Source organism: Thalassophryne amazonica, chromosome 4 (assembly GCF_902500255.1).
Source record: "Thalassophryne amazonica chromosome 4, fThaAma1.1, whole genome shotgun sequence".
In the NCBI taxonomy this organism is placed as follows: Eukaryota; Metazoa; Chordata; class Actinopteri; order Batrachoidiformes; family Batrachoididae; genus Thalassophryne; species Thalassophryne amazonica.
The window spans coordinates 51,856,797-51,882,240 of NC_047106.1; the positions used below are offsets into that span (position 1 = coordinate 51,856,797).

At 42.4% G+C, this 25,444-nt stretch overlaps 1 protein-coding gene across 1 annotated transcript; it reads left to right on the forward strand.

The window, feature by feature from the left end:
* The first annotated feature begins 1,264 nt into the window (after positions 1-1,264).
* mfrp (membrane frizzled-related protein) lies at positions 1,265-25,396 on the forward strand. The gene is made up of 14 exons (XM_034168757.1): positions 1,265-1,318; positions 1,725-1,833; positions 3,048-3,179; positions 3,307-3,474; positions 3,748-3,967; positions 7,735-7,865; positions 7,962-8,087; positions 11,947-12,023; positions 12,123-12,271; positions 16,847-16,977; positions 22,347-22,481; positions 23,923-24,050; positions 24,145-25,275; positions 25,312-25,396. Exons 1-13 carry the CDS (start codon positions 1,265-1,267, stop codon positions 24,367-24,369), a joined length of 1,785 nt encoding a protein of 594 aa, XP_034024648.1. The 3' UTR covers positions 24,370-25,275; positions 25,312-25,396.
* Positions 25,397-25,444: the final 48 nt, after the last annotated feature.

Below are 25,444 nucleotides of genomic sequence, written 5' to 3' on the forward strand. Positions count from 1 at the left end.
GGCAGGGTGGAGTGGGTGGAGAAAGGTGTCAGGAGTGATTTGTGACTGAAGAATATCTGCAAGAGTGAATGGAAAAGTTTTCAAGACAGTAGTTTAGAGACGGTGGCAGTAACAAAAAGACAGGAGGCAGAGCTGAAGATGGTGAGATTCTCTTTGGGAGTGACGACTTGATTATGAATGAACATATCAGCTTTATTTCAAGGTGTTTAACAAAAATGTGGCATTTGCCATTTGTATATTTCTCCCCTCAACTTTCAGAACCGTAAGTGACAAACTAATATTGTTCTTAAAAGCCATCACTTTTCCAACCAGTTTTCTTTAGATAAGATATTTCCAAGTCATGAACTGTGTCATGGATTTAATTTATTTCAGTAATTAAGAAACACAAACAGTAAGGTAGGAAGAAGGAGACTAATGAGGAAAGCCATCAACAAACCCAGACAGCTCTGAAGGAGTTATATCTTCTGTGGCTGTGACTGGAGAAACTATGCATAGCGCAACTTTTGCATCACCAGTTTCACATATAATTGTTTGTCCAGTCACTTATTGATGTTGATAATGAAGGTATTGTGTATGCAAATGGCTGTAATTCCTAATACTTAATGCAATGTTTTGTTAAATCCCTTGAATTACGGCTGAAAGTCTATACAATAAGCATATCTTGATTGTTTAAATGCAGCAGCACTATGGTGGTGTACAGAAACAAAAATACATACAAAGACGCATTTACATTATTTACTTTATTAGGTATTCTCTGCCAGGTTTTTGCACAAATTAAATGTTGATGATCTTAAAGGCACATTATAAGAATTATAGAGGTTTAACAGGGACCTGCCCCCCACACTGACCCCTGCTCCCCTTCCAGTGGCACCTCCTCAGGGCTCAGTCCTCTCAGCTGACTTGGATTTGGTAAAAAAAATGTGTGGGAATTTCTTAAACAATTCACAACACACACAGATCTGCACAAAAGACAGACAGCAGCAACAAGCGTGGAAAATAACTTGGAGTAGAAAGAGTTTTTAACATGAGTTATGTTACTGGTTTTTACATTTTTAATCTGGATGATGAAGATGGATAAAGAGCTGTTCTGGTATGGTGAAGCAGAAGTGGCTGAATATGCTGTCTGAAGTTTTGTAGAGGTTCAAAACTGTACAATGTTTAAACTATGAGGAATAACAGTTTTAGTTTTCCTTCATTGGCAGACAGCAGTGTTCTCGTGATCATAACATCTGGCATTTTATGGGACTCGTTTCACGGTGTAACGATGTCTGACCTTAGCCATGTAGTGGTGTATGAAGATACTTCTGACAGCTATAAGGTGAGTGAGAATGACGCAGTGCTGTAATGTTTAAACTCACTGGTGCAGGAAAGGCCAGATCTAGTCTTATTTTTCTCATTTGTGCACACTGAATATACTGATCGAGTTTAAATACATTTTTTTTTTTGTTTTAATAAATTTGCACAAACCTCAAAAAAAAAAAAAAAAAAAAAAAAAACCTTTTCACATTGTCATTATGGAGTATTGTGTGTAGAATTGTGAGGAAAAAATTTATTTAATTCATTTTGGAATAAGGCTGTAACATGACAAAATGTAGAAATATTTAAGCGCTGTGAATAGTTTCTGGGTGCACCGTATTTAAAAATAAACACTGGATGTTTTTTAAATTGGATTTTTAAATGGAAATGTGTAAACCTTTGTGTTTTTTTTTCTTTATTCTCAATAGAATGTGTTCTGTAACCCAACATTTGAGCTGGATGGAGAGCGAGAGGAGAAAAGAGAGACTCCCAGGACTTCCTCTTCTATCCCAGAACCAATCAAACCACCACCAGCTGGTGAGTCAGCCAATCAGTTTGCGTCTTTGTTTACCATGAGCTACAGTAGTCTGTTTATTCCAATCCTTATTTAAAAAAAAAAAATGTAACATATAAAAAAGAACAAAAATTTGTGATTCTTCCATTTACGTTTTCTGTTTCACTGCGGACTGTATGAACCCAAGATATTTAATGTTTTATGTGATCAGCATCCTCACTCACTCATCTTTAACCGCTTACTCCAATCAGGGGGGCTGGAGTCTATCTCAGCAGTCACAGGGCGTGAGGCAGGGTACACCCTGGACAGGACGCCAGTCTGTCGCAAGGCCACATACAGACTAACAAACACATTCACATCTGCACACACACCTACAGACAATTTAAAGTTTCCAGTCCACCTAACCTGCGTGTCTTTGGATGTGGGAGGAAGCCAGAGCACCCGGAAGGAACCCATGCAAACACGGGGAGAACATGCAAACCTCACACAGAAAGGCCAGGGATGGGAATCAAACCCATGACCTTCTTGCTGTGAGGGAACAGTGTTAACCACTAATCCACCGTGCTACCCTGATCAGCATCCTTTCATTTGTTAAGATGCATTCATTCCTGCATTTAAGGGTTGCAGCATATTCCAAAAAAGGTTGGGATGCTGAAGCATTTACCACTTCGTAATCATGTCACCATTCCTACTCACAACACTTAAAACATCTTTTGGCATTCATGATACAGTACAAGGGCTAAAATGTTTCATGTGTTATTTTGTCCCATTCTTTCTGCAAACATGAGTTAAGGTGTGCAACAATACAGAGTTATCATTGTTGCATTTTGTTGTTGTTTTTGTTGTTTTAAATTCTCCATGATTAGTGGTTAGTACTGTTGCCTCATAGCAAGAAGGTTGTGTGATCGATTTCCACCTGTGGCCTTTCTGTGTGAAGTTTGCATGTTCTGGTTTCCCTCTGGTTGCTCCAGCTTCCTCCCACATCCAAAGGCATGCAGGTTAGGTGGACTGGTGTGTGTGCGAGCGTGAATGTGCTTGTCTGTCTATATGTGCCCTTGCGACAGGGTATTTGTAAGCTGTCCAGGGTGTACCACACCTCATGCCCTGTGACTGCTGGGATAGGCTTCTATCCTATCTAAACATGGTGGCAGTTATGACTCTAAGATCAATGAAGATTCATCAGAGTATAGGATATGAACAACAGCTCTGTGATTAAAGTGTGTTGTCATTCTCACAGCTGTGGTTCTGTTTGGTGTTTGTGTGATGCGTCTGCGGCGGTCAGGATGCAGCTGGGGGACAGTAGCGGCCTCCGCCGCTGTCCTGCTCCTAGTTGCCACCCTTGGACTGATGCTGGCCCTCATTCTCACACGTGAGTCACGACTGCTCCCCCAGTCAGCTGCCGCCATCATCTCAGCTGAGTGAATGAAGTTTTTTTCATGGATGGATGTTTCACGGTTTCTTTTTCTCCTACATCTGTGCTTTCTTTCCTTGTTTAGAGAACAAAGGTCAGCCAGTAGAAGAGCCGATGTTGTCCACTCGCCACCCGGACGTGCTCAGTACAGGAAAGGGACCGTCTCATATTTTACCCACAATCCCTGTCAACAAAAGTTTGCAGGACAGTACAGCAGCACCAGCGCCTGCTAGGTTCCTCCCATCTGAAACACGTAGGAGAAAACTGGCTTTCATAAAACACTGATGTTGCTCCCAGTATGCAGTTGATACCTTAAGATTATTGCAAATCTCCAGAAAGATTAATTTGGCCTTTATCAGACAGAGGTATGAATGCAAAGAAAACACTTATGACTTTAGCGATAAGGAATCACTGATTTGAACATCGACAGAAACACAAAAATATGACAGTTTTCTTTCTCTTGTACTTCCATCTATCCTCAGACAAAAGCATCCTGCACTTTCATTTCTGTCTTCCTGTTTTAAAGGGTGTGGAGGCGTCTTGACTGAACCAGAAGGCAGTTTCAGTTCCCCCAACCACCCTGGTTTCTACCCTGCTAACTCACTGTGTGTGTGGGTGATCCAAGCCCAACCGCCCTCGGTGGTTCAGATCCACGTTTCTTCTTTGGCGATGGAAGGGCCGTCGCCCTGTCTGTTTGACTGGCTGGAGGTGCAGGAGCAGACAGGGCACAACACTGTGGTCACCAGGTTGGTGAAACGCCGGTGTCCCGATGAGATGAACTACTAATCGAGATGAGCTCCCCGAGTTTTCTTCGGTGGGGGAGGTGATGGTCTAGTGGTTAAGTGTTGGGCTTGAGACCAGAAGATCCTTGTTTCAAATCCCAGCCTGATTGGAAAATCACTAAGGGCCCTTGGGCAAGGTTCTTAATACCCTAGTTTCTCCCAGTGTGTAGTGAGCACCTTATATGGCAGCACCATCACATCAGGGTGAATGTGAGGCATTATTGTAAAGCGCCTTGAGCGTCTGATGCAGATGTAAAAGTGCTATATAAATGCCGTCCATTTACCATTTACCGTTTGGGGGACCTCAACTTGACAGGTGAGGTGCGCATGCACAGTTGAGCGGTAGAGCTCATCTCGATGGGACACTTAACCCATAGGTTCAAGCTCCCCCACATAAGAAAACCCAGGTAAGTATTGTCTTTACATAAAAATACAGTAATAAGTGCCTTTACAATTTAAAAAAGTAAAGACTTGCATGTACACACTGTCTTTAAAGCAGAATATTGTCATTAGATGACTGGAGCTCATCTAGACAGAACACCAAGAATCTTCACTGTCAGTTTATGACCCCCCCATATAAACCTAACTAAACCCACCTGACTAAGACAAGGATAAATTTTAAAAAATGACATATAGCACACAGTATGTCTTCAGTTGATACATTAAGGCTAATCTCAGGAATCACTGGACAAATAAAGTGGCAGATACACCCCAACCCTCAAAAGTAACCATCTATGTATTCGCTGCAGCCTGGTGAAACATGGGCTGACACTCCCTAACAATGCAAGTGATCCTCCTCATCTGAGCTTTCTATAGTTGCTGCTCGCTTGACACAGAATCATTCCAGAGGTACCCCCAAGAATCCTCTGAAGAGACCTGTAGTACCAAACACATCCCGTAATCACCTTATCTAACTGATTAGCATCCAGGCCTCACAACCATACAGTAAGACAGGAAGCACCAGGACCATAAAGACTTGGACCTTCATTCTAAGGTATTGGCATTGACAAATATCTCTGTCCAGTGACCTCATGGCTCCATAACTCCATAGGATCTTCTCAGGTGTGTCTCGATCTCAAAGGCCATGGACCCCAAGCAGGGGCGTAGGTTTGCATATGGACCATAGGGACAAGTCACAACCATTATTTTGGGATGGCAAAATAGTCCCTACCAATATTTAGCATTTTTGTTTATATAACAAAATCATTCACTGTTTTTTTTTTTTTTTGCGAACTCGATACTATAATTTTAGTCGTCACGTTTTGTGTTTTCGACGTGCCAGAGTGACAGGGTTACCCATGTTGCAATTTCATTGGCTCACGTTCTTCTCACATGGATGTAAACAAAGCGCATCTCGTGGCAGGCAGTGCTTCATTTGTAAAGTGGGAGGTCCCAGAGCGCAGAGGATGGGTGGCTCCGGTGCAGTGTTGCCAGATGTACGATAATTATCGTATTTGTACGATAGTTTTGCCCTCTGTACGATGTACGATCAATAATGGGAAAAAATCCAATATGTACGATAATTTCAGTTGGTTGCCCAAACACGCATCTCTCTCTGACACCCAAGAATCATTTTGCAGGCGTTGCACTCAGGCGGCATCAAAGACACAACACACACAGCTTTGGCCGCCCGGGACAACGTCATTTGAAAGCCCGCCCCCTCTCCATACAAAGTAATGAGTTCCCATCCAATCTATGCCGTGACAGGAAGATTCCCCAACCAACATCTTTTTTTTTTTTAACTTTATTTCAACAAATGCAACAACAAACGAACAAAACACAAGAGCAAAGAGATATACAAGAAAAATAAAAAAAGTTCAAGTTCCTTATGGCGGTGTCAACATTTTTTCTGTGTTCAACAAAATCTGATTAAGTGGCATCGGATGACGACAGCGACCTCGAGGTTGAATTCGACTCTTTCTAGTCTAGTAATTAACACGTTTGTGTCCCTTCACAGAAAAAAAAAAAATCTTTCTAGTAGTGCGTTCTAGTTTCCCCATTACTATAATTACTGTTTAAAAATGTGACATAAAATTCTTTGGAAATTAAAAAAAAAAAAAAAAAAACGCTAAAATAGCTACGTTGTATGCGTTTTGTTTGTGTACGATCATTTCTCCCAAAATACGATAATTTTGAGGTTTTGGTACGATAGTTTCATATTTCATATCTGGCAACACTGCTCCGGTGCAGAAAAACAAGAAGGGCGGGGGGGAGGGGTTGCGAACAATGCTGTGCGCCACACTTAAAATAAACTGCACACCCACACACACCTTCACAAATGACACTAACATCCTGCCTTTTCCTCAGAAATTACTACATTTATGTTTGCTGTCTGTCTCTGTACTTTTTTGTCACTTTTGCGCTCTTTTTCATACTTTTGCCTCGTTTCAAAAGTCACCGAACGCACTTTACCGTAATATATGCAACATATAGCATGCTGTTGGAAAGCACGGGTTCTTGGCTTGCTGTCAGTGTTAAATTTTTCAGAGTGAGGGCTTACATGAGAACTTACGGTAATGAGAATCAGCGGCGCATTAGTGTGAAACTTCCGTGTTTTTCCTCTGCGTTATGACATCACAGGCTTCGTTTACCGTAATACACCATATATATCATTGGAAATCCCTTTTTTTTTATTAGGTTGCCAGATACCTACAACTGCATTATTGATGAACAGAATAAATTATACATCTTGGTTGCAAAAACTTTTTTTTTTTTTGTTAGCTCCACAAGTATTTTTTTGTTGTCTTGTTCTCTCGGGTGTAGGCCTATCGAATAGATTCGTGATTTTGGGTGCAATTTTGTTATTTAAGCTGTTTGTTTGTTTGCCTACACGCTTAATATTGTAAATAAAGTGTTAAATTATTCAGCATTATGTCGTCATATGTTATGTATTATGCTGTACTTGTGCGTCTAATGGTATGAGTGGGTTAGGGGTGGTGGTGGTGGGCAGGGGGGCCGGGGGGGGGTGGTATTGTCCCTACCAAAGCTGAGACCAAACCTACGCCCTTGACCCCAAGACATGAATGTTGCTGCAGAGATAAGTGAATGTGTCCAGAAGTTCAACAGTTTAACTGCATACAGATACACTTCTGATGGCTACGTCCAGGAAGGCATTGAAAGCCTGGATGTTAGTCATGACTGAGAAAAATGGCAAACCCACACACTAAGATTTCTCACTCACCTTTTCAAGTGCTGTGGAATTGGTAAAAACAAAAAAAGAAAAACAAAACAAACAAAAAAAAGGTGCTGTCTCTGCCTAGGAGGAAATGCTTGACTATTGAAGGAGAAGCAAAGAGAAAATGCTTGTTGTGGCCAATACAGAAGTACGCAAAATCTTCATTTAAATGCTAATAATTCTGCTTGTCTGAGTGTGTGGAAACTGGTATATTTTTAATTTAACTGCACACCCACAAATTTGACACATAAAATAACTTTATTACTCCAGACGTCATAACCTAAATCTGATGGTAGATGGCGCTCAAGCTCCATGCATTAGTTGACAGAACCTCAAGGTACCAAATGCCTGCTGGAAAGATTTCATTGCAACTGGACATGTTGACCTTCATGTGCTTCATTAGCAATATTATGTGTTGAAAGTCAATGAAATGTTACATAGCACGTTTAGAGGTTCCCAACTCAAATGGGAAAATCAAAAGAAAAAAATTTTAAATAATTGCTGTTTTTAATCTTCTCTGCTGATGAGTTTTGGTTTGTCACACACTCTCCTGTAGGTTCTGTGGTAATGTTGCCCCACCGACTGTCAACACAAACAGCAACACAGTGTGGGTCACCTTCCACTCTGACGGCAGCATCGCCGGCAGTGGTTTCACCGCACAGTACAGGGCCATATGGTCGGGACACAGTCAGTAGTGTGTGTTAGTATGTGACGTCAACACTTGCACCTACTCAGATTTGCACGTGTGCGTCTATGCAAAAACCTTTTGTCTGTGCTTCTTAGAAAGTTGCTCCAGAGAAGAGTTCAGGTGCGATGACGGTCGCTGTCTGCTGCCTGCGTCTGTGTGCGACGGCCAGGCAAACTGCCAAGACCAAACAGATGAGGCCAACTGCAACCAGAAACACAAGGGTGAGAGCAAATCATCCCAACACACACACACACACACACACACACACAAAGTGACAGTATTGTACACAATCAGGTCCATAAATGTTTAGCTACTGACAGTTTTTGTGAGTGCAGATATCTCCTATAGCATATACAGCAAACTTTCAGTTTTAAAGGGGTCCTCATGTTTAGGTTGGATGAACAGGGCAATAGGAAGCATCTCCATTGACACACCAGACCTCCAACAATTGTCCTAGACACACCCCCACATAACATTACGGTGAGAAGACATAAAATCAATGTTCACTGTGCAGACCCTAATCTTGACCAAACCCTAACTACTGACCCAAAAGTGAGGATTGTAGCCTGGAAAAGAAGACACGCGTTTGGACATACACCAAGTATAACACGGTTTGTCTGCAGGTCACAGGAAAAAGTGACGTGAGATTTATGTTTTTGGTCAGGTTTGTCCTGTGATTCAGACTCTATTAGTGCAATAACATAATTTATTGTCCTAAAGTAACTGGACACCAGGGGCCTCATGTACAAAGACTGAAACATGGCGTACACCAAAACCCAGAAACTGGCCCAAGCACAAATATATTCAGATGTGGCATGTCCGTTTGTACATCCCACCGAATGTGGAATTGAGTGTGGAACCAAACTCCTCCCTTGACATGCCCCAGCTAAATATGCAAGTTCATGTAAATAGGCCCTTTGAGCAGGGATTCCCCACGACGTCACATCAGACGACATGAACACAGAGAGGAAATTATACTACAGATGACTGGAAATGACGTGTAGACACACAGGGACAGTTTATTCAGTACGCTGCACGGATTAATCATGAAACTGGAAAAATGTTCGTGGGAGCTACGGAGCGTGTGTGTGTATGTGAGGCGGACATGCAGAACAGCGCACACGTTAAAAAGGTGAGGCGCGCCTCCGCTGACAGTGTGACATTCACAATTTACACACACGTTTATTGACAAATACTGAACACAGGAAGCCTGTTAAGAAGCTCTGCAGCCCAGCATCAATCAAAAAAAAAAAAAAACCTTAATAATAATAATAAACATATTTGAATGTGCACATGCACAAATGTGGCCGCGCTGGTTTACGTTCAGATAAATTACACAAATACACTATTTACACAGCAAGCTGCTACTTAATTGCCCCTTGTGGGATTAATAAAGTTGTTTGATCGATTGAGCAGCTGCCATTACGCACCGTGCCAAACACCAGCCTGAAGCGCATTTGTGCATCACATATGATGTGAATATGTGTGCAGTCAATAGCGACGATTACATGGAAACCGGCTCTTGCTAAAATTCCAATTTTGAATGAGATGTATCTGGATGACTTTCAAATACACAGCTGGCATGGCTCGGCTCAAGGTAGACTGCACACTCCTGACTGATTGGCCAGCTTAAGCTGGAATGCCCCTGTTTCCAGGAAGCGCAGCGTGGTCAGCACCTGTGTGGACACAGACGCCCACCTGGCCCCTCGCCGTATTGCGCTCTGGGCCGACCGCAGTTCTGTGTGCACATCCAGTAAAGGTGGCCTTGATCATCAAAATTGGTTTATGCATCAATTATTGTCATTTGCAAGTAAATCCTCATGTTCCATGAATATCAGACTGCACCATTTGCAATGTCCTCTGACACTAACGCACACTCAAAAAAATAACTTGCTCAGTGAACATAAAAAAAAATTATGTAAAGTATTTCCATCCAAGTAAAATGCGTTAACCTAGCCAGAAACAATTTTGCTGAGTGACCTAACTGTAAATTTGTTGGATCAACATGATGAATTTGCGTTACTGTTACCTAATTATGATGGTTCAGGCCCACTAGATTTGTAAGGGTAAATGTAGACCTAAATGTAAATTTGTTGCGTCAACATGATGAATTTGCATTACTGTTACTCAATTACCATGGTTTAGGCCAACTAGATTTGTAAGGGTAAATGTAACAAAAATAAAAAGTAAGTCCCTTCAGCTTCTCCCTTGTTTGCGCTTTGGGTCGCCACAGTGAATCTAAGTAACAGTAATGCAAATTCATCAAGCTGACCCAACAAATTTACATTTACATTTAGGTCACTCAGCAAAATTGTTTCTGGTATTTTAACACATTTTATGTGGGTGGAAATACTTTCCATAAATTTATTATGTTCACTGAGCAATTTTAAATTTTAAGTTGTTGCATGTTATGTTAAAACAACATGATTTGAATGTGTTCACCCATAAAACTTGATTCTATATCATAGAAGCTACATGTTAGACTTACATTCATGTAACATAAAAACCAACAACATCCATGTTGATTTTTTTGAGTGCAGCAACTGTTAGTGCCATTTTACGCATCACTTTGTGCATGCTTTTATATCCCTCCATATAATTGTAAACAAGTGAGTGTTAAATGTTCATCAGTGTGTCTCTGATGTGCACATCCCTCTGATAACGGTTCCCCGTGTCACCTCTACGTGTCGGCAGTAGATCAATAGCTGTAGAAACGTGCATACGCCAGCCAGGATTTTTGCATGATGCACTGCACATTTCCGCAGTCATTTCAATCAATCAATCAATCAACTTTCAACTTTTTTCTTATATAGCGCCAAATCACAACAAACAGTTGCCCCAAGGCGCTCCATATTGCAAGGCAAGGCCATACAATAACCATGAAAAACCCCAATGGTCAAAACGACCCCCTATGAGCAAGCACTTGGCCACAGTGGGAAGGAAAAACTCCCTTTTAACAGGAAGAAACCTCCAGCAGAACCAGGCTCAGGGAGGGGCAGTCTTCTGCTGAGACTGGTTGGGGCTGAGGGAAAGAACCAGGAAAAAGACATGCTGAGAAGGGGGGCAGAGATCGATCACTAATGATTAAATGCAGAGTGATGCATACGGAGCAAAAAAAGAAAGAAACAGTGCATCATGGGAACCCCCACAGTCTACGTCTATAGCAGCATAACTAAGGGATGGTCCAGGGTCACCCGATCCAGCCCTAACTATAAGCCTTAGCGAAAAGGAAAGTTTTAAGCCTAATCTTAAAAGTAGAGAGGGTATCTGTCTCCCTGATCTGAATTGGGAGCTGGTTCCACAGGAGAGGAGCCTGAAAGCTGAAGGCTCTGCCTCCCATTCTACTCTTACAAACCCTAGGAACCACAAGTAAGCCCGCAGTCTGAGAGCGAAGCGCTGTAATGGGGTAATATGGTACTACGAGGTCCCTAAGATAAGATGGGACCTGATTATTCAAAATCAGGTCCCATTTCACTTTTGATACATCTGAACGTTGCCATGGAGATGGACGTATGCCACGTTTTTGTGTGTAAGCACGCTTTGTACATGAGGCCCTGGTTGCTGAGCTGTTTCACGGCAAGCTGTGTGTCATTTTCTCATGTTTCCACAGTCTAGGGTCCATGTTAAGTGTTGCATTAGAAAAATGCTGTTACCCGCCAAACACAGAGGAAAAGGAAAGCAAAAACATGAGGCTATTTGGGAGCGTCTTAAACAGTGAAAGCCTGCTGTGTTCTCAGGAAAGTCCAAACTGCCGAGAATACAACAGATAGGAAGTGTGGTTAATGACACCACTCTGCACTGTAGTAAGCCAGATCAAAAATACCCTCCAATAACACACTGCTGGGCTCGTGGGCAAAATGCACACTAGATATATACCACAACGTGCAGCCTACAGTGTGAATGATCCCATTCCTGAGCTTGCGCACTTATTTTGCATGTCTCTCCATTGCTTTGTCTCCACATTTCCTCTCAGTCTCTATTGTATTGCATGAAGACAAAAATGGCTGAAAAGAAACTCCATATGTGTCAAAGTTAACAATCTGAACTGTCAAAAAAGAAACGCATGTGTTTCAATGACAGAATGCGGTGGGCAGAAAACTCAGCCTCACGGTTACCTGGCAAGTCCAAACCATCCCAGGCTGTATCCTCACCAACAGGCAAGCACCCACTCAGAGATTGGAGACTGCAAGACACACTTCATACTTTGTGTTTGGGGGGTATTTTGTGTGTAACTTTGTGTTCTTCTCCCTCATCAGTTGTGTATATGGTACATATCTGTGGAGAAGGGACACGTCATCAGACTGAGCTTCACAAACTTCAGCTTGGAGATGCAGGATTTGTGTGAGTTTGACTATGTGGAGGTGCATGATGGCATCAACATCGGAGCTGGACGGGTCCTGGGAAGGTGAAAACAATACCCGCCTGATTGGTGTTGCTCACGCTGGCTTGGATGTTCTTCTTGTTGGTGCAGTCTTACTAACCTAGAAGGGCACTCACTGAGCACATTCCTCCATCAAGGCCCAACAGTCCTCTGCTTCCATGTCTGCTGATGTCCTAATCTCTTTCTTGATCATATTGATAAGGACATTCCCTTGATCTTTTCCTTCATATTCTTAGATCCTGATTGTGCTCACCTTTGGTCTAAATTACTGATCTGCTCTGATCTTTGAACCTTTTAAATATTGTGTTTTTATCAGTGCGTGCCTGTCTTGCTTCATCCTTTAATCAGGATCAAACGAATCAGGATCAAGGTGCAGATCTTGGTCTCTCAACTTCATCACTGAATTAATGAGCAATCCTGATTACAGGATCAAAGGGATCAGAGAAGGAAGGAAGGATAAAGATCAATCACATCAAAATTCAGATCTGGAGCAAAACTGAATTAGTTCTTTCTGGAACCAAAGCCTATCTCACAACTAAAGTTCATTGAATTTGATCACCATATTTTTCCATATATAAATGGTAAATAAAATGTAAATGGACTGCATTTATATAGCGCTTTTCCATCTGAATCAGACGCTCAAAGCGCTTTACAATTATGCCTCACATTCACCCTGATGTCAGGGTGCTGCCATACAAGGTGCTCACTACACACCAGGAGCAATAGGTGATTAAAGGCCTTGCCCAAGGACCCTTAGTGATTTTCCAGTCAGGTGGGGATTTGAACCCATGATGTTCTGGACTCAAGCCCAACACTTTAGCCACTAGACCATCACCTCCCCCGCATAAATTGCACTGGAATATAAATCACATCTTTTTTCTGTATTAGCAGCTCTTTACTTTGGGGATTTTTGTGCACTGCTGTAACTTGATAGTGTAGCGGTATTGGCCAATCAATTAAGTGCGCTTGTTTTCCATGTGAAAGGTTCCTGGTTCAATTGCCACCCCTCCCCATTCTCCATGTCATGTGGAGTTGCTTCAGGAAAGGATCAAGACTAAAACCTGTGCCAACATTGATATCCAGATCAGAAAAAATCAGCAGAAAAAAATCAGCAGAATTTGAACCCCCTCTATATATGGGCATGCCCCATATTCTCCACCTTTTTAAGCATTTTTCTTTTTTGCATTTCAGCTGACCACACTAATTACAGCCCTCTTAATCCCCTGCCACTTTAAGCATTTTTTAATGTACATGTAAATTAATATTCAATGTTTTCAGCTAGTTGACAGTAGGGCTGCACAATATGGCCAAATGATCGTATCTCAATATTGTCATATAAATTGTCATGTAAATGTCACTTATATACATGCTGTCCATATTCTTGAGCCGCTTAGATGGGTAGGGAGAGTTCCCATGGGATAAAAAAGCTTTTCAACCGACCATCCCTGGTTCTCAAGACCAGGCACCTAAGTGGCTCGACTCTCTTTGTTTAAAGATATTTATGTGTATCTTAGTAAACACTAGTAGAGTTCCACTTTAGATTTGGAATGTATAATAGAAGATATACCTTACTGAATTTTCATATCAATATGATAAACGTTATGACTATGATTTGACACAAAGTGCAGCAACAGTGAAAATTGAACATTCTTAAACAAAACAGTAATAATTCCACACTCATTCTGCACTGCATAATGTTAGGATACTGTTCCCTCCAAAAGTATTGGAACACTTGGAATTTCACACATTTTAATTTGTTTCTGCCATTTTAAATACAAGAAAAAGAAAAAAAAAAAAGAAAGAATTCAAATTCAGAAAATGATCTTCCTCAAACTGAAAGCAAATCTCTAAAACTTGATAAAACCTGTAAATAATAATCAGTTTTATTGCCAGTTTTCTTTAGACAAGTCAGGGGATGGAAACATGAACATTTCCAAGTCACTGAATATGTCTTGGACTTAATTTACATCAATAATGAAGAAATACAAAAGTTTCTTTCACCAAAACATCAAATATAGACTTTCATCTCAAATGTACTTTCTGTCAAATTGTAGCTGAACTTTCAGGTCTTCTTTTTAAGAAAATCCTCCTCTACACCACTTCATCAGGAAGCTAGATTTTATATTTTTATTTAATTTATATCAAGTTGTAGAGATTTGCTTTCAGTTTGAGTTAAGGAAGATAATTTTAGAAAAAAAAATGTATGAGTCACAGGACCTCTCAAACTAGTAACAAAACATGACTTATACTACAAAAAATACAATAATTTTGTTTTTGATATGTTGCTGGCGAAATAACAGACACACCAGGAGCAAGCTGTGTAAAAATGTGCACACTATTTCATTATCTGCAAGTACTCATTAAACGCAACCGAAAGCCGTCTGAATAATCCGAATGGTTTCCACCTGGTTGTCGCCCAGTTTCTGGCAAAATTTGATGCAGTCGCACTGCACCAGTCATTCCGCCATTTCCTTGCAAAGAAAAAACGACGAAAGACTACACCCATCCTCACACAAAGGCTGCTTACAAGCAAATGACGCAATCGACAGGCATGAAAAAATTCACACAAGCGCACTAAGGTTCAAGGTTGGCTCATGCAAGCACACGTGATTCAAATCCATCAGGTTTTTGAAAAAAATAAAAAGGTCGGATACTTTTCTAACAGACCTCATATGTGCAGTGCCGATAGTGATTTTCGTTTGACCAGGCTGCTTTATGAAGCATCCTGAGAATTCATGAGGTTCCCAAGATGTTGCTGCACATCCTCGCCAGCCTACTCCCAGATACTGTGAGTGCTGTACCCAGTGGAGGCAGAAACACGGATTTTTTTCAATGTCGTGCATCTGACACTGCCCAGAGCTTGCATGGACTGGGTGTTGGGTAGTAAAGTTAGGAAGGATAGTACCTTTGTTCTTCTGGAAAGGTTTACTAAGGGCCCTGTCCCACTGGCGTTTAGGAGGATTTGCGCATGAAATGAGGAGACAAAAGCTGAGCGTCCGCAACAAAGGTGGGCGGAAATGACAAATGTCCCGGGGTGGATCAGCGAATACATGAGGAAGAAAAGCAGATATAACAGGGAACAGAAGCGAAGGCGACCGCGGAGGCGCCCCCATGAGGGGCACAGTGGCCGTGATGCACTCGCCTCATCCGTGCCCACTCTGTCTGCATGCGCGACATACCATTTGCGACCGTGATGTGGCCGTACTGGGCATGCGTCATATCTGTTTTGCACGCTGTCCCGGTCCGCCGCTAAGCCACGCCAACCCGTCAGTTGCGGATATCAGCGGATGACAGGGGATATGCGGCGCGTTGGTTTTGTATGTCCTGCGTAGGTCTTCAGTATGTGTTCAGGCAGTGATGCGGATCTCATCTGCAGCAGGATTTTTGAGCCACTCAAAAATCCTGGCTGCAGACATGCGTGCCTCTGCGGATGATCACGGACGTGTTCGGATGGCGGCCGACTCATGCAGGAATGTTACACGGTTATTGCGGTTGTTTGGCGGATGTGGGCCACTTTGTGCGCATTCCATCCGCAAATCCTCCTAAACGCCAGTGGGACAGGGCCCTAACAATGCTGTGTTCTTTTCAGAATAAATGGATACTCTGATTGCAGCACTTGAGAAGCTCAGTGGGTAATCTGAGTGTCAAGGTTTGTGATTGTCCCGGATCGAGATGAAGATCCAGGCTTTTAATGACTTTTGGGACTCATTCATCATAAATCTATGTGAACCCACTGAATGTTTTGAACTTGTATAGCCATGCACTTATCTCAGTGGTGATGTTCATGTCTCTGGGTCCTTGGTCTTTTAGATCTGGAGTTGTCTGGGAACAGCTTATGGAATCATGAGGTTGCTGGACACAGGTGTCTTATCATGTTGATATCTTTACAAAAGAGCAAAGATCCAGATCTATAAAGTGCTAATTCTTCTTGTCTTACTGTATGGTTGTGAGACTTTAAGCAACAAAGGCAATGACTGCATGTCTTTAGTGTCTTCGGCGGATCCTTTGGTATCACTGGAATAACTTTGTGTCAGATGAATGATTACTTAGGGAAACTCAGATAAGGAGTATCAGGCGAGGAGGGTGCATCGGCTTTGCACATTTTGGTTCTCTCTGCATGATCCAGCATGAAAGTGTCTGAGTTTTGAGGACCACAGTGGCTGCACAAGGCCAAGGACACACCTACTTTTCACCTGGCTGTGGAAAATAGATAGATACCAACTCTCGAGATGTAGAGATCGGTCATTGTCTGCTCTCAAGAAGTGAAGGCTATTCCATGGTGTGATGGGTGCAGGAGTGTGAGGCAACATTACATGCTTCGGCTGCTCCCTTGTTTTCACTCTAAGTCGCCACAGCAGATCCGAGGTGGATCTGCATGTTGAATTGGCACAAGTTTTACACCTGATGCAACCACACATTAGATGGAAAAATGTAGCAGGGGTGAGGTTTGATTCGGGAACCTTCGGCACTGAAACCAAGCGGGCTAACCACTTGGCCACCACCCCTCCTGTATGAGTTATATGATTCCTATTTTCTGCTGTGTCTTTTGTCCCTGCTGCCTTTGTCTTGTCTCTAACTTCCCCAACCCCTTTATCTTAGATATTGCGGCACCAAAGTCCCACCAGATCTGACCTCCTCTGGTCCCCACATGGGTGTGGTGTTTGTTGCTGATGAGGGCGTGACCGACAGTGGTTTCAATGCAACGTACCAGGCTGTGTCCCTACTGGACCGTGAGTTCCACTGTTTTCATATCAAATTCTCCTTTCTTCGTTATTATCTCTGCTTTTACAAGAATTTCCTCCTTCTCCTCCCATCCTTTAAATATGATCTGCTTTTCATTCTGGAAATGTTTAGAAACTTTCATGTTAATTTGTCCCCTCGGATGTTGAACCATAATAGTGAATTAACTACAGTTTCAGTACTGTGATTCCTAAACAAAATCAACAATGACAAAATAAGTAAAAGTTGCATTTTTTTTTAATGAGTTTGTTATCCCTTAAACCTTGGGGAAGCCACACACTCTGAGTGCACACAACTATAGAATACAACCCCAGTTCCAATGAAGTTGGGACGTTGTGTGAAATGTAAATAAAAACAGAATACGATTTGCAAATCCTCCTCAACCTATATTCAGTTGAATACACCACAAAGACAAGATATTTAATGTTCAATCTGATAGACTTTTTTTTGTTTTCGTGCAAATATTTGCTCCTTTTGAAATGGATGCCTGCAACACATTTCAAAAACCTGGGACAGGGACAACAATTAAGATTGGGAAAGTTGATGAATGCTCAAAGAACAGGTGAACAGGTTAATTGTAAACAGGTGAGTGTCATGATTGGGTATAAAAGGAGCATCCCCAAAAGACTCAGCCATTCACAAGCGATGATGGGGTGAGGATCACGACTTTGTGAACAGCTGTGTAAAAAAAAATAGTCCAGCAGTTTAAGAGAAATGTTTCTCAACGTTCAATTGCAAGGAATTTAGGGATTCCATCATCTACAGTCCATAATATAATCAGAAGATTCAGAGAATCTGGAGAACTTTCTATATGTAAGCGGCAAGGCCGAAAACCAGCATTGAATGCCCGTGACCTTCGATCCCTCAGGCGGCACTGCATTAAAAACCGACATTTTGTGTAAAGGATCTTACTGCATGGGCTCAGGAACACTTCAGAAAGCCATTGTCAGTTATCACAGTTCATCGCTACATCTACAAGTGCAAGTTAAAACTCTACCATGCAAAGCGAAAGCCATACATCACCAACATCCAGAAACGCCACCGCCTTCTCTGGGCCCGAGCTGATTTAAAATGGACAGACGCAAAGTGAAAAAGTGTGCTGTGGTCTGATGAGTCCACATTTAAAATTGTTTTTGGAGAACATGGACGTCGTGTCCTCCGGACAAAAGAGGAAAAAGACCATCCAGATTGTTGCCAGCGCAAAGTTAAAAAGCCAGCATCTGTGATGGTATGGGGGTGTGTTAGTGCCCATGACATGGGCAACTTACACATCTGTGATGGCACCATTAATGCTGAAAGGTACATCCAGGGTTTGGAGCAACACATGCTGCCATCCAAGCAACGTCTTTTCAGGGATGTCCCTGCTTATTTCAGCAAGACAATGCCAAGCAACATTCTGCATGTGTTACAACAGTGTGGCTTCACAGTAAAAGAGTGCAGGTACTTGACTGGCCTGCCTGCAGTCTAGACCTGTTGCACACTGAAAATGTGTGGCGCATTATGAAGCGCAAAATACGACAACAGAGACCCCGGACTGTTGAACAACTGAAGTCGTGCATCAAGCAAAAATGGGAAAGAATTCCACCTACAAAGCTTCAACAATTAGTGTCCTCAGTTCCCAAAAGCTTATTGAGTGTTGTTAGAAGGAAAGGTGATGTAACACAGTGATAAACATACCACTGCCCCAGCTTTTTTGAAACATGTTGCAGGCATCCATTTCAAAATGAGCAAATATCTGCACAAAAGCAATAAAGTCTATCAGTTTGAACATTAAATATCTTGTCTTTGTGGTGTATTCAATTGAATATAGGTTGAAGAGGATTTGCAAATCATTGTATTCTGTTTTTATTTACATTTTACACAACGTCCCAACAGGCTCGGACTGATAATCTGTGATTTTGGGCATTTGCCTGGTGGGCCGCTGCACGTTTAGACGTGCGGGGGCCGGCCATCCCATATTTATAGAGATTATGGAAATATACAGTGTTCTCGAACCGCGCGCTGCTGTCAACACGAGGAAAATCCATGATCGGTGAAGCTACAGCATTTAATCGGCGCAGCTGCAGAGCCACTTCCTGAATTTGTGTCAAAATAAAAGTTCTGTAGTGTTTCATACACAGCGCAGTCTTATTCTAGGTTTCAGTTTTGTTTCCGTTTGATCACACAACGGAGACTTACATCGAGCACAATGACTGACAAGACCAACAGCCAATGACAATGGAGAAGCATACAGGGTGGCCAATCAGATTGCAGGAAGAGCAGGCGGCCACTCCCGCCCCTGTGAATGCATTGAGTCCTCGGCGCCTGGACTTCTCTCCGCTCTTCTACTGATACAAGGTTAGAATCGTTTCTTTTATCTTAATTAACTGTGCTTTACTTTTGTTAATCTTTAAATGCAACAGCTACGGACTTCAGCTCCTTAATTGTGCTACTGCGTGAATCCTAGCAGTGGTTACACATTACCTCTCTCTCTCTCTCTCACTCACACACACACATTGGAGACACCAAAACTTTTTTCCGCTTGTGTGCTTTTGCTTCCGTTTTGTCAGACCCGGCGACAGAAAAAAAAAAATCACAGAGGGCGGGGTCGCCCCCCCCCCAATAAAAGTGCGCACTGGAGGAGACGTGCGCTCCTTGAAAGCTCGTGTATTTACGCTGCACCGTTGTAAGAGACTGACTATGTTTTGTACAGATCAGTGGTTTCTGCACCAATCGGATTGGTCCAATCCATTTTGTAGAGATCAGTGTTTTCTGCCACGAGTCTTCCGTGTTTTGGCCCGACGCGTTGTTCCTATTGGACAATGCGAAGGTACGTCACAGCTCAGAGTGTCGAAAGTTGGCGCATCTCATCTCGACAGAACACCGGCTCTGTGTGGTATGTAGGAGATCACTTGACCGAGCGTCTATACGTTCAAATAGTCATCACTCTTCACTCTTAAGGGCCTTTCACACTGAATCCGTCAGGCCAATGCGTCAACGGATCGGGATCCGTCGAATCCGTTGGATGACGTCAGACGCGTCGCTTTGGAAGTGGCAAAAAAAAGTGGAGGGTGGAGATTTCCACGTCACACTCTGGCTGTTTCCACAATCTGAAAACGTTCAGCGATCGCCATCTTGAATTTGGGTCGCCTGAACCACAAAAAAAGCTTTAAAAAACAGCAGTAGAACGATTCTCCCATCACCCTGCTGGGAGAAGGTTTTTTTTTCCCAGCTACTTTTCGGAGTGACGCCGACCGAGGAGGAAGATGGACGAGGAGGACCGACGATCGAACGGCGACAGCGGACCAAACCGCACGGAGAAGCCGGCCTTCAGGCATCATCACTGGGCAGACCGAGGCAGGCAGCCGGGGTGATGGAGCAGACCCACTCAGTCTGGAATTTTCCACTTTTTGGATATATGCGAAGTCCCAGTTTGCCCAACGGAGTTTAGTTCTGCAGCTTTATCGAGGTGAGAATAATGTAAAAATAAAACGTGGCATTTACTTAACTGCTTTGAAGGTTTAATGATCAGCTAACGTTAGCGTAGCCTTTTAGCACACTTGATCTGAGGGAACACTTTAATTTCTAAATGGTTCAGTCTTTTTATTTTTACCAAATAAAGATACAGCTTTTTTCAGACACCACAAAAGCTTAACTTTGTGCAGTCTGTGCTTCGCTCTCAGACTGCAGGCTTACTTGTAGTTCCTAGGGTTTGTAAGAGTAGAATGGGAGGCAGAGCCTTCAGCTTTCAGGCTCCTCTCCTGTGGAACCAGCTCCCAATTCAGATCAGGGAGACAGACACCCTCTCTACTTTTAAGATTAGGCTTAAAACTTTCCTTTTTGCTAAAGCTTATAGTTAGGGCTGGATCAGGTGACCCTGAACCATCCCTTAGTTATGCTGCTATAGACTTAAACTGCTGGGGGGTTCCCATAATGCACTGAGTGTTTCTTTCTCTTTTTGCTCTGTATGCACCACTCTGCATTTAATCATTAGTGATTGATCTCTGCTCTCTTCCACAGCATGTCTTTTTCCTGGTTCTCTCCCTCAGCCCCAACCAGTCCCAGCAGAAGACTGCCCCTCCCTGAGCCTGGTTCTGCTGGAGGTTTCTTCCTGTTAAAAGGGAGTTTTTCCTTCCCACTGTCGCCAAGTGCTTGCTCACAGGGGGTCGTTTTGACCATTGGGGTTTTTACGTAATTATTGTATGGCCTTGCCCTACAATATATAGCGCCTTGGGGCAACTGTTTGTTGTAGGACGCCCCTTCCAAGATGGCGGCCAATGCGGTTTCTGCCACCCGTCTTCCGTGTTTTGGCCCGACGCGTCGTTCCTATTGGACAACGCAAAGGTACGTCACAGCTCAGCAGGTCGGAAGTTGGATTGGCTTGAACTTTGACTCCGTCAGCCTGCTGACAAGCGGCAATGCGCGCTCCCGTTACATGCGTCGGTTTAGCTCGGCTTTTGTCGTGACGCATCTGACGCATCTAAAATGCAACGCGTCTCATTGAAAATAATGCTTTTTAGACAGATTTTTGACGCATCTGACGGATTCAGTGTGAAAGGCCCATAACGTGTGACAGGACTGCTCATTTATAGAGCGGTTTTCTGAAGAAAAATCATTGGAAATGTTTTTTTTGTTGTTGTTACCTCAAAATTTCTGATTACTGTTAAAAAAAAGTTTAGAACATTTGTAATTAAAACTGGTAAATAAATCAATAAATGGTTCTTTAGAAACCTTTCATCTGTAAACCACCTGTTATTTCAGATTAGATCATTTCTTGTTTAACATAAGGAACCTCGAACATTTATTTTTAGACAAATAAAATAACATGGAAACGTGTATATTTTTTGAAGTCTGGTAGATTATTTATATCTTATTTCAACCAGAAAAACAAACACTAAATATATACAAATGTTTATTATAAATGCAAAAGGAAATAATTTAGCAATGACTGCAGTGTGATTGTAAAGTAGGATTTCTGTGACAAACCTCATGATTTAAACTTGTAATTTCGTCAAAATATGTAATTGCCTTTAATGTTATTAGGACGCCCCCTCGTGGCGCCGGGAACGCGTTTTGTACTATGATCAAGGTGAAAATGACAGTGAAAGTGTGTGTTTAGGTGTGTGTTCATGGTGTTTAGGTGTATAGTATTTGTTCATTGGGGGTTCGGTATGGACGGGTGGGTGTGCGTGTTTGGGGGTGGATTCGTCGGGCCAATAGTGGGCTGGTCCAGAGGAAAAATGCCAGGGCCGAAATTTGTTCCCAGTCCGACCCTGCGTCCCAACTTCGTTGGAACTGGGCTTGTACATCAAATAACAACAACAAAAGGATGGGCCTCAATCTGTGTCCTCGTGCTTGTCACATATTGCTTGTCTTGTAGGGACATGTGGCCCCAACCATTTTGCCTGCAGGACAGGTGAGTGTGTCCAGCAGCAGTGGATGTGTGATGGCTGGAATGACTGCACTGATGGACAAGATGAGGATGGCTGTGACAACAAAACCTACCCCTCATATGGTAACCTCGGCTTCAGAGAATTCAAGGTTGAAAATAAATACAAAAATATATTTGATACAGTTGTGTTCAGAGGTTTACATACACCCATAAACATGAATGTGATGTCTTTCAATTACTAGGTATTATTACACATGGGCATGAAGACAGTAAGGGCTATGGCAATGACATTTGACCCTAATGACCTTGACCCAAAAGACTGACCTCTGGCTGACTTTGGTGGTGTAAATCTGGAATGCACCTACAATGCATCCGGAAAGTATTCAGTGCCACTCTTTTTTCCACATTTTGATATGTTACAGCCTTATTCCAAAATGGAGTAAATTTGTTTGTCTCCCTCAAAGTCCTACTCACAACACCACATAATGACAACATAAAAAAAGATTTTTTTCATTTTTGCAAATTTATTAAAAATAAAAACCAAGAAATCACATGCACGTAAGTATTCACACCCTTTGCTCAATACTTTGTTGATGCACCTTTGGCAGCAATTACAGCCTCAAATCTTCTTGAACGTGATGCCACAAGCTTGGTGTACCTATCTTTAGGCAGTTTTGTCCATTCCTCTTTGCAGCACCTCTCAAGCTCCATCAGGTTGGATGGGGAGCGTCGGTGCACAACCATTTTTAGGTGTTCAGTCTGATTCAGGTCTGGGCTCTGGCTGGGCCACACAAGGACATACAGAGTTGTTCTGAAGTGACTCCTTTCATATCTTGGCTGTCCATTGGGTTCTTGGTCACCTCCCTGACTAAGGTCCTTCTCCCCCGATTGCTCAGTTTAGATACGCGGCCAGTGAATACTTTCTGGATGCACTATTTGTGTGCCACATTTTGTCCAATTTGGATTGAAAATCAAAGACCTTGACTTTGACCTTTGCCAAAATGAATCATTTAAAAGTCACTTTTGGCGTCAGTCTACAATGACACGTTTTCACAGAAATTAGCAAAAAGACCTGGAAGGAGTATGCAAAAAACAGGCAGGCATGATCTTGCCCCCAATGATTGACCTTTGATTTCAGTGACTTTAACTTTTGTGGTAAATGTGATGTCACCCAGGCAATTCCAGAAACCTCCTTCATGTGTGTCAGGTTTGATGGACACTGGAGTGGAAAAAGTATCAATAATATTGACCTTTGACCCCAACGACCATGACCATTGCCAAAACCATTCAAGGGCAATTGTGGGGTTGATGGTCATCTAGTCATCCTGCCAGCTGAAATTGATTGATTTCAGCTGTGCCAACATTAAATGTTTTTGCTTGACAAAACTAAATGGATTGAGCAATGAGAAAGTCCAACAAGCTCCGCACAGATGTGTGTTTATGTATATACACACACAATAGGAGGGCAGAGATGGAGATTAATATAGTGTAGATCATACATAGTATTTATTGAATTCAACTGACTGCATAGTGAAACAGATTAAATATTTGCCTCTCTTAAAAGCTTCATCGTGTGAACTCATAGAGGTTGAGATGTGTTGGGGTCTCAGCTACAACCGCACTTCATTTCCCAACATCTGGCTTTCCATCGCTGACCAGACAGAGGCTGCCACCCTGCTGCAACCATACCGGGTATAAAGTTAGGCCACTTTTTTTAGTATCAACTTTCCTTTTACCTTGCAACATCAGAACCTAAATGGCAAATCTTGTGCCGTCTTGCCTCCAGATGCTGATGGAGCTGTTGTGCTTCGAGACCTTCCGCAAACTGTTGTGTGGTTTGTTCCTGCCCCACTGCAGCCCTCACGGCGGTGTCCTTCAGCCGTGCCGCTCTGTCTGCTTCTTGGCGGAACAGCAGTGTGGTCCAGCTCTGGATGTCTTGTCCTTCAGCTGGCCCTTCAACTGCCACCTCCTTCCTGACTCACAGGATCCCGTCAAGTGCTCATTGCCTTGACACCTCACCAGAACAAGCATTCTAGTACTTAAAATCTGAGTTAACAGAACTGGAATCTGGGTGGATTTGCCATTTTCTGAGCACGCAGCTTTTGATTTGAAGCAAACACATTGGTTTATGAGCTGCACTTAAAACAACTACTTGTGTAATTTGTGAACACTGTAGCAGTGAGTTTCAAGTGAAGGAATATACAAATAAAAGACCTGCTTTACCACCAGGAACCAAAACTATAAAGTGTGTTTTACTGTCATTTATTACTTTGACAAATATCTTAAAATACAAAAGACATTTTCAGACTTATTACATTGTTCACAAATATATCACCTCGTGCTTCCACTACAACCTCCTCCAATAAGATGTTTTCACCTTTTTGTCTGCAGAAAAAAAAACAAAAAAAATATACAAATATTTTACTGAAACTTGATAGAAAAAGTGTTGATTGGATTTACATTAGTAAACAAATCAGTGGGCATAAGTATTTAGGGCTACAGCAATCTGACATTTGTCCTCAAATACTTTAAACTTAACCCAAATGACTGACCTCTGGCTGACTGCCACAGCAATATTGGAATCCAGCTAAATATGTGTGACATTTAGTCCAGACTAGGTTCAAAGTCAATTCTTTAACCTTTTCTAAAATAAAATGTTGAGCAATTTCAGAGCCAGCTTCCATTTATATACCAAGTTTGGTGCTAAACAGACAAAGGACCTGGTCAGCCTACAGACAACCTTGGTTCAAATCAGTTGTACTTCAGCAGCGCTGCACCCTCCCCTGGACTGAAACTTGGTCACAGACAGAGGGCTGTTGGGCCTTGGGGGAAGGATGCACTCTGTCGAGTGCCCTTATTTCAGTGTCTACATCCTCACGTACCTATACTGTGAGGTAAAACACAAAAATGAGGCAGAGTTTGAATCATAGGACAGCTCGTGCACATCTTTTAGGTTTTCTTAATAAATCCACACAATCTGCAACGGTCTGTAGATTTTATGACAGAACAAACCAGTTTGTACTTACGAAACTGAGGAGATTTGATATTAATATTGGCAATGAGCAGATGTCAGCTATAGTCCCATC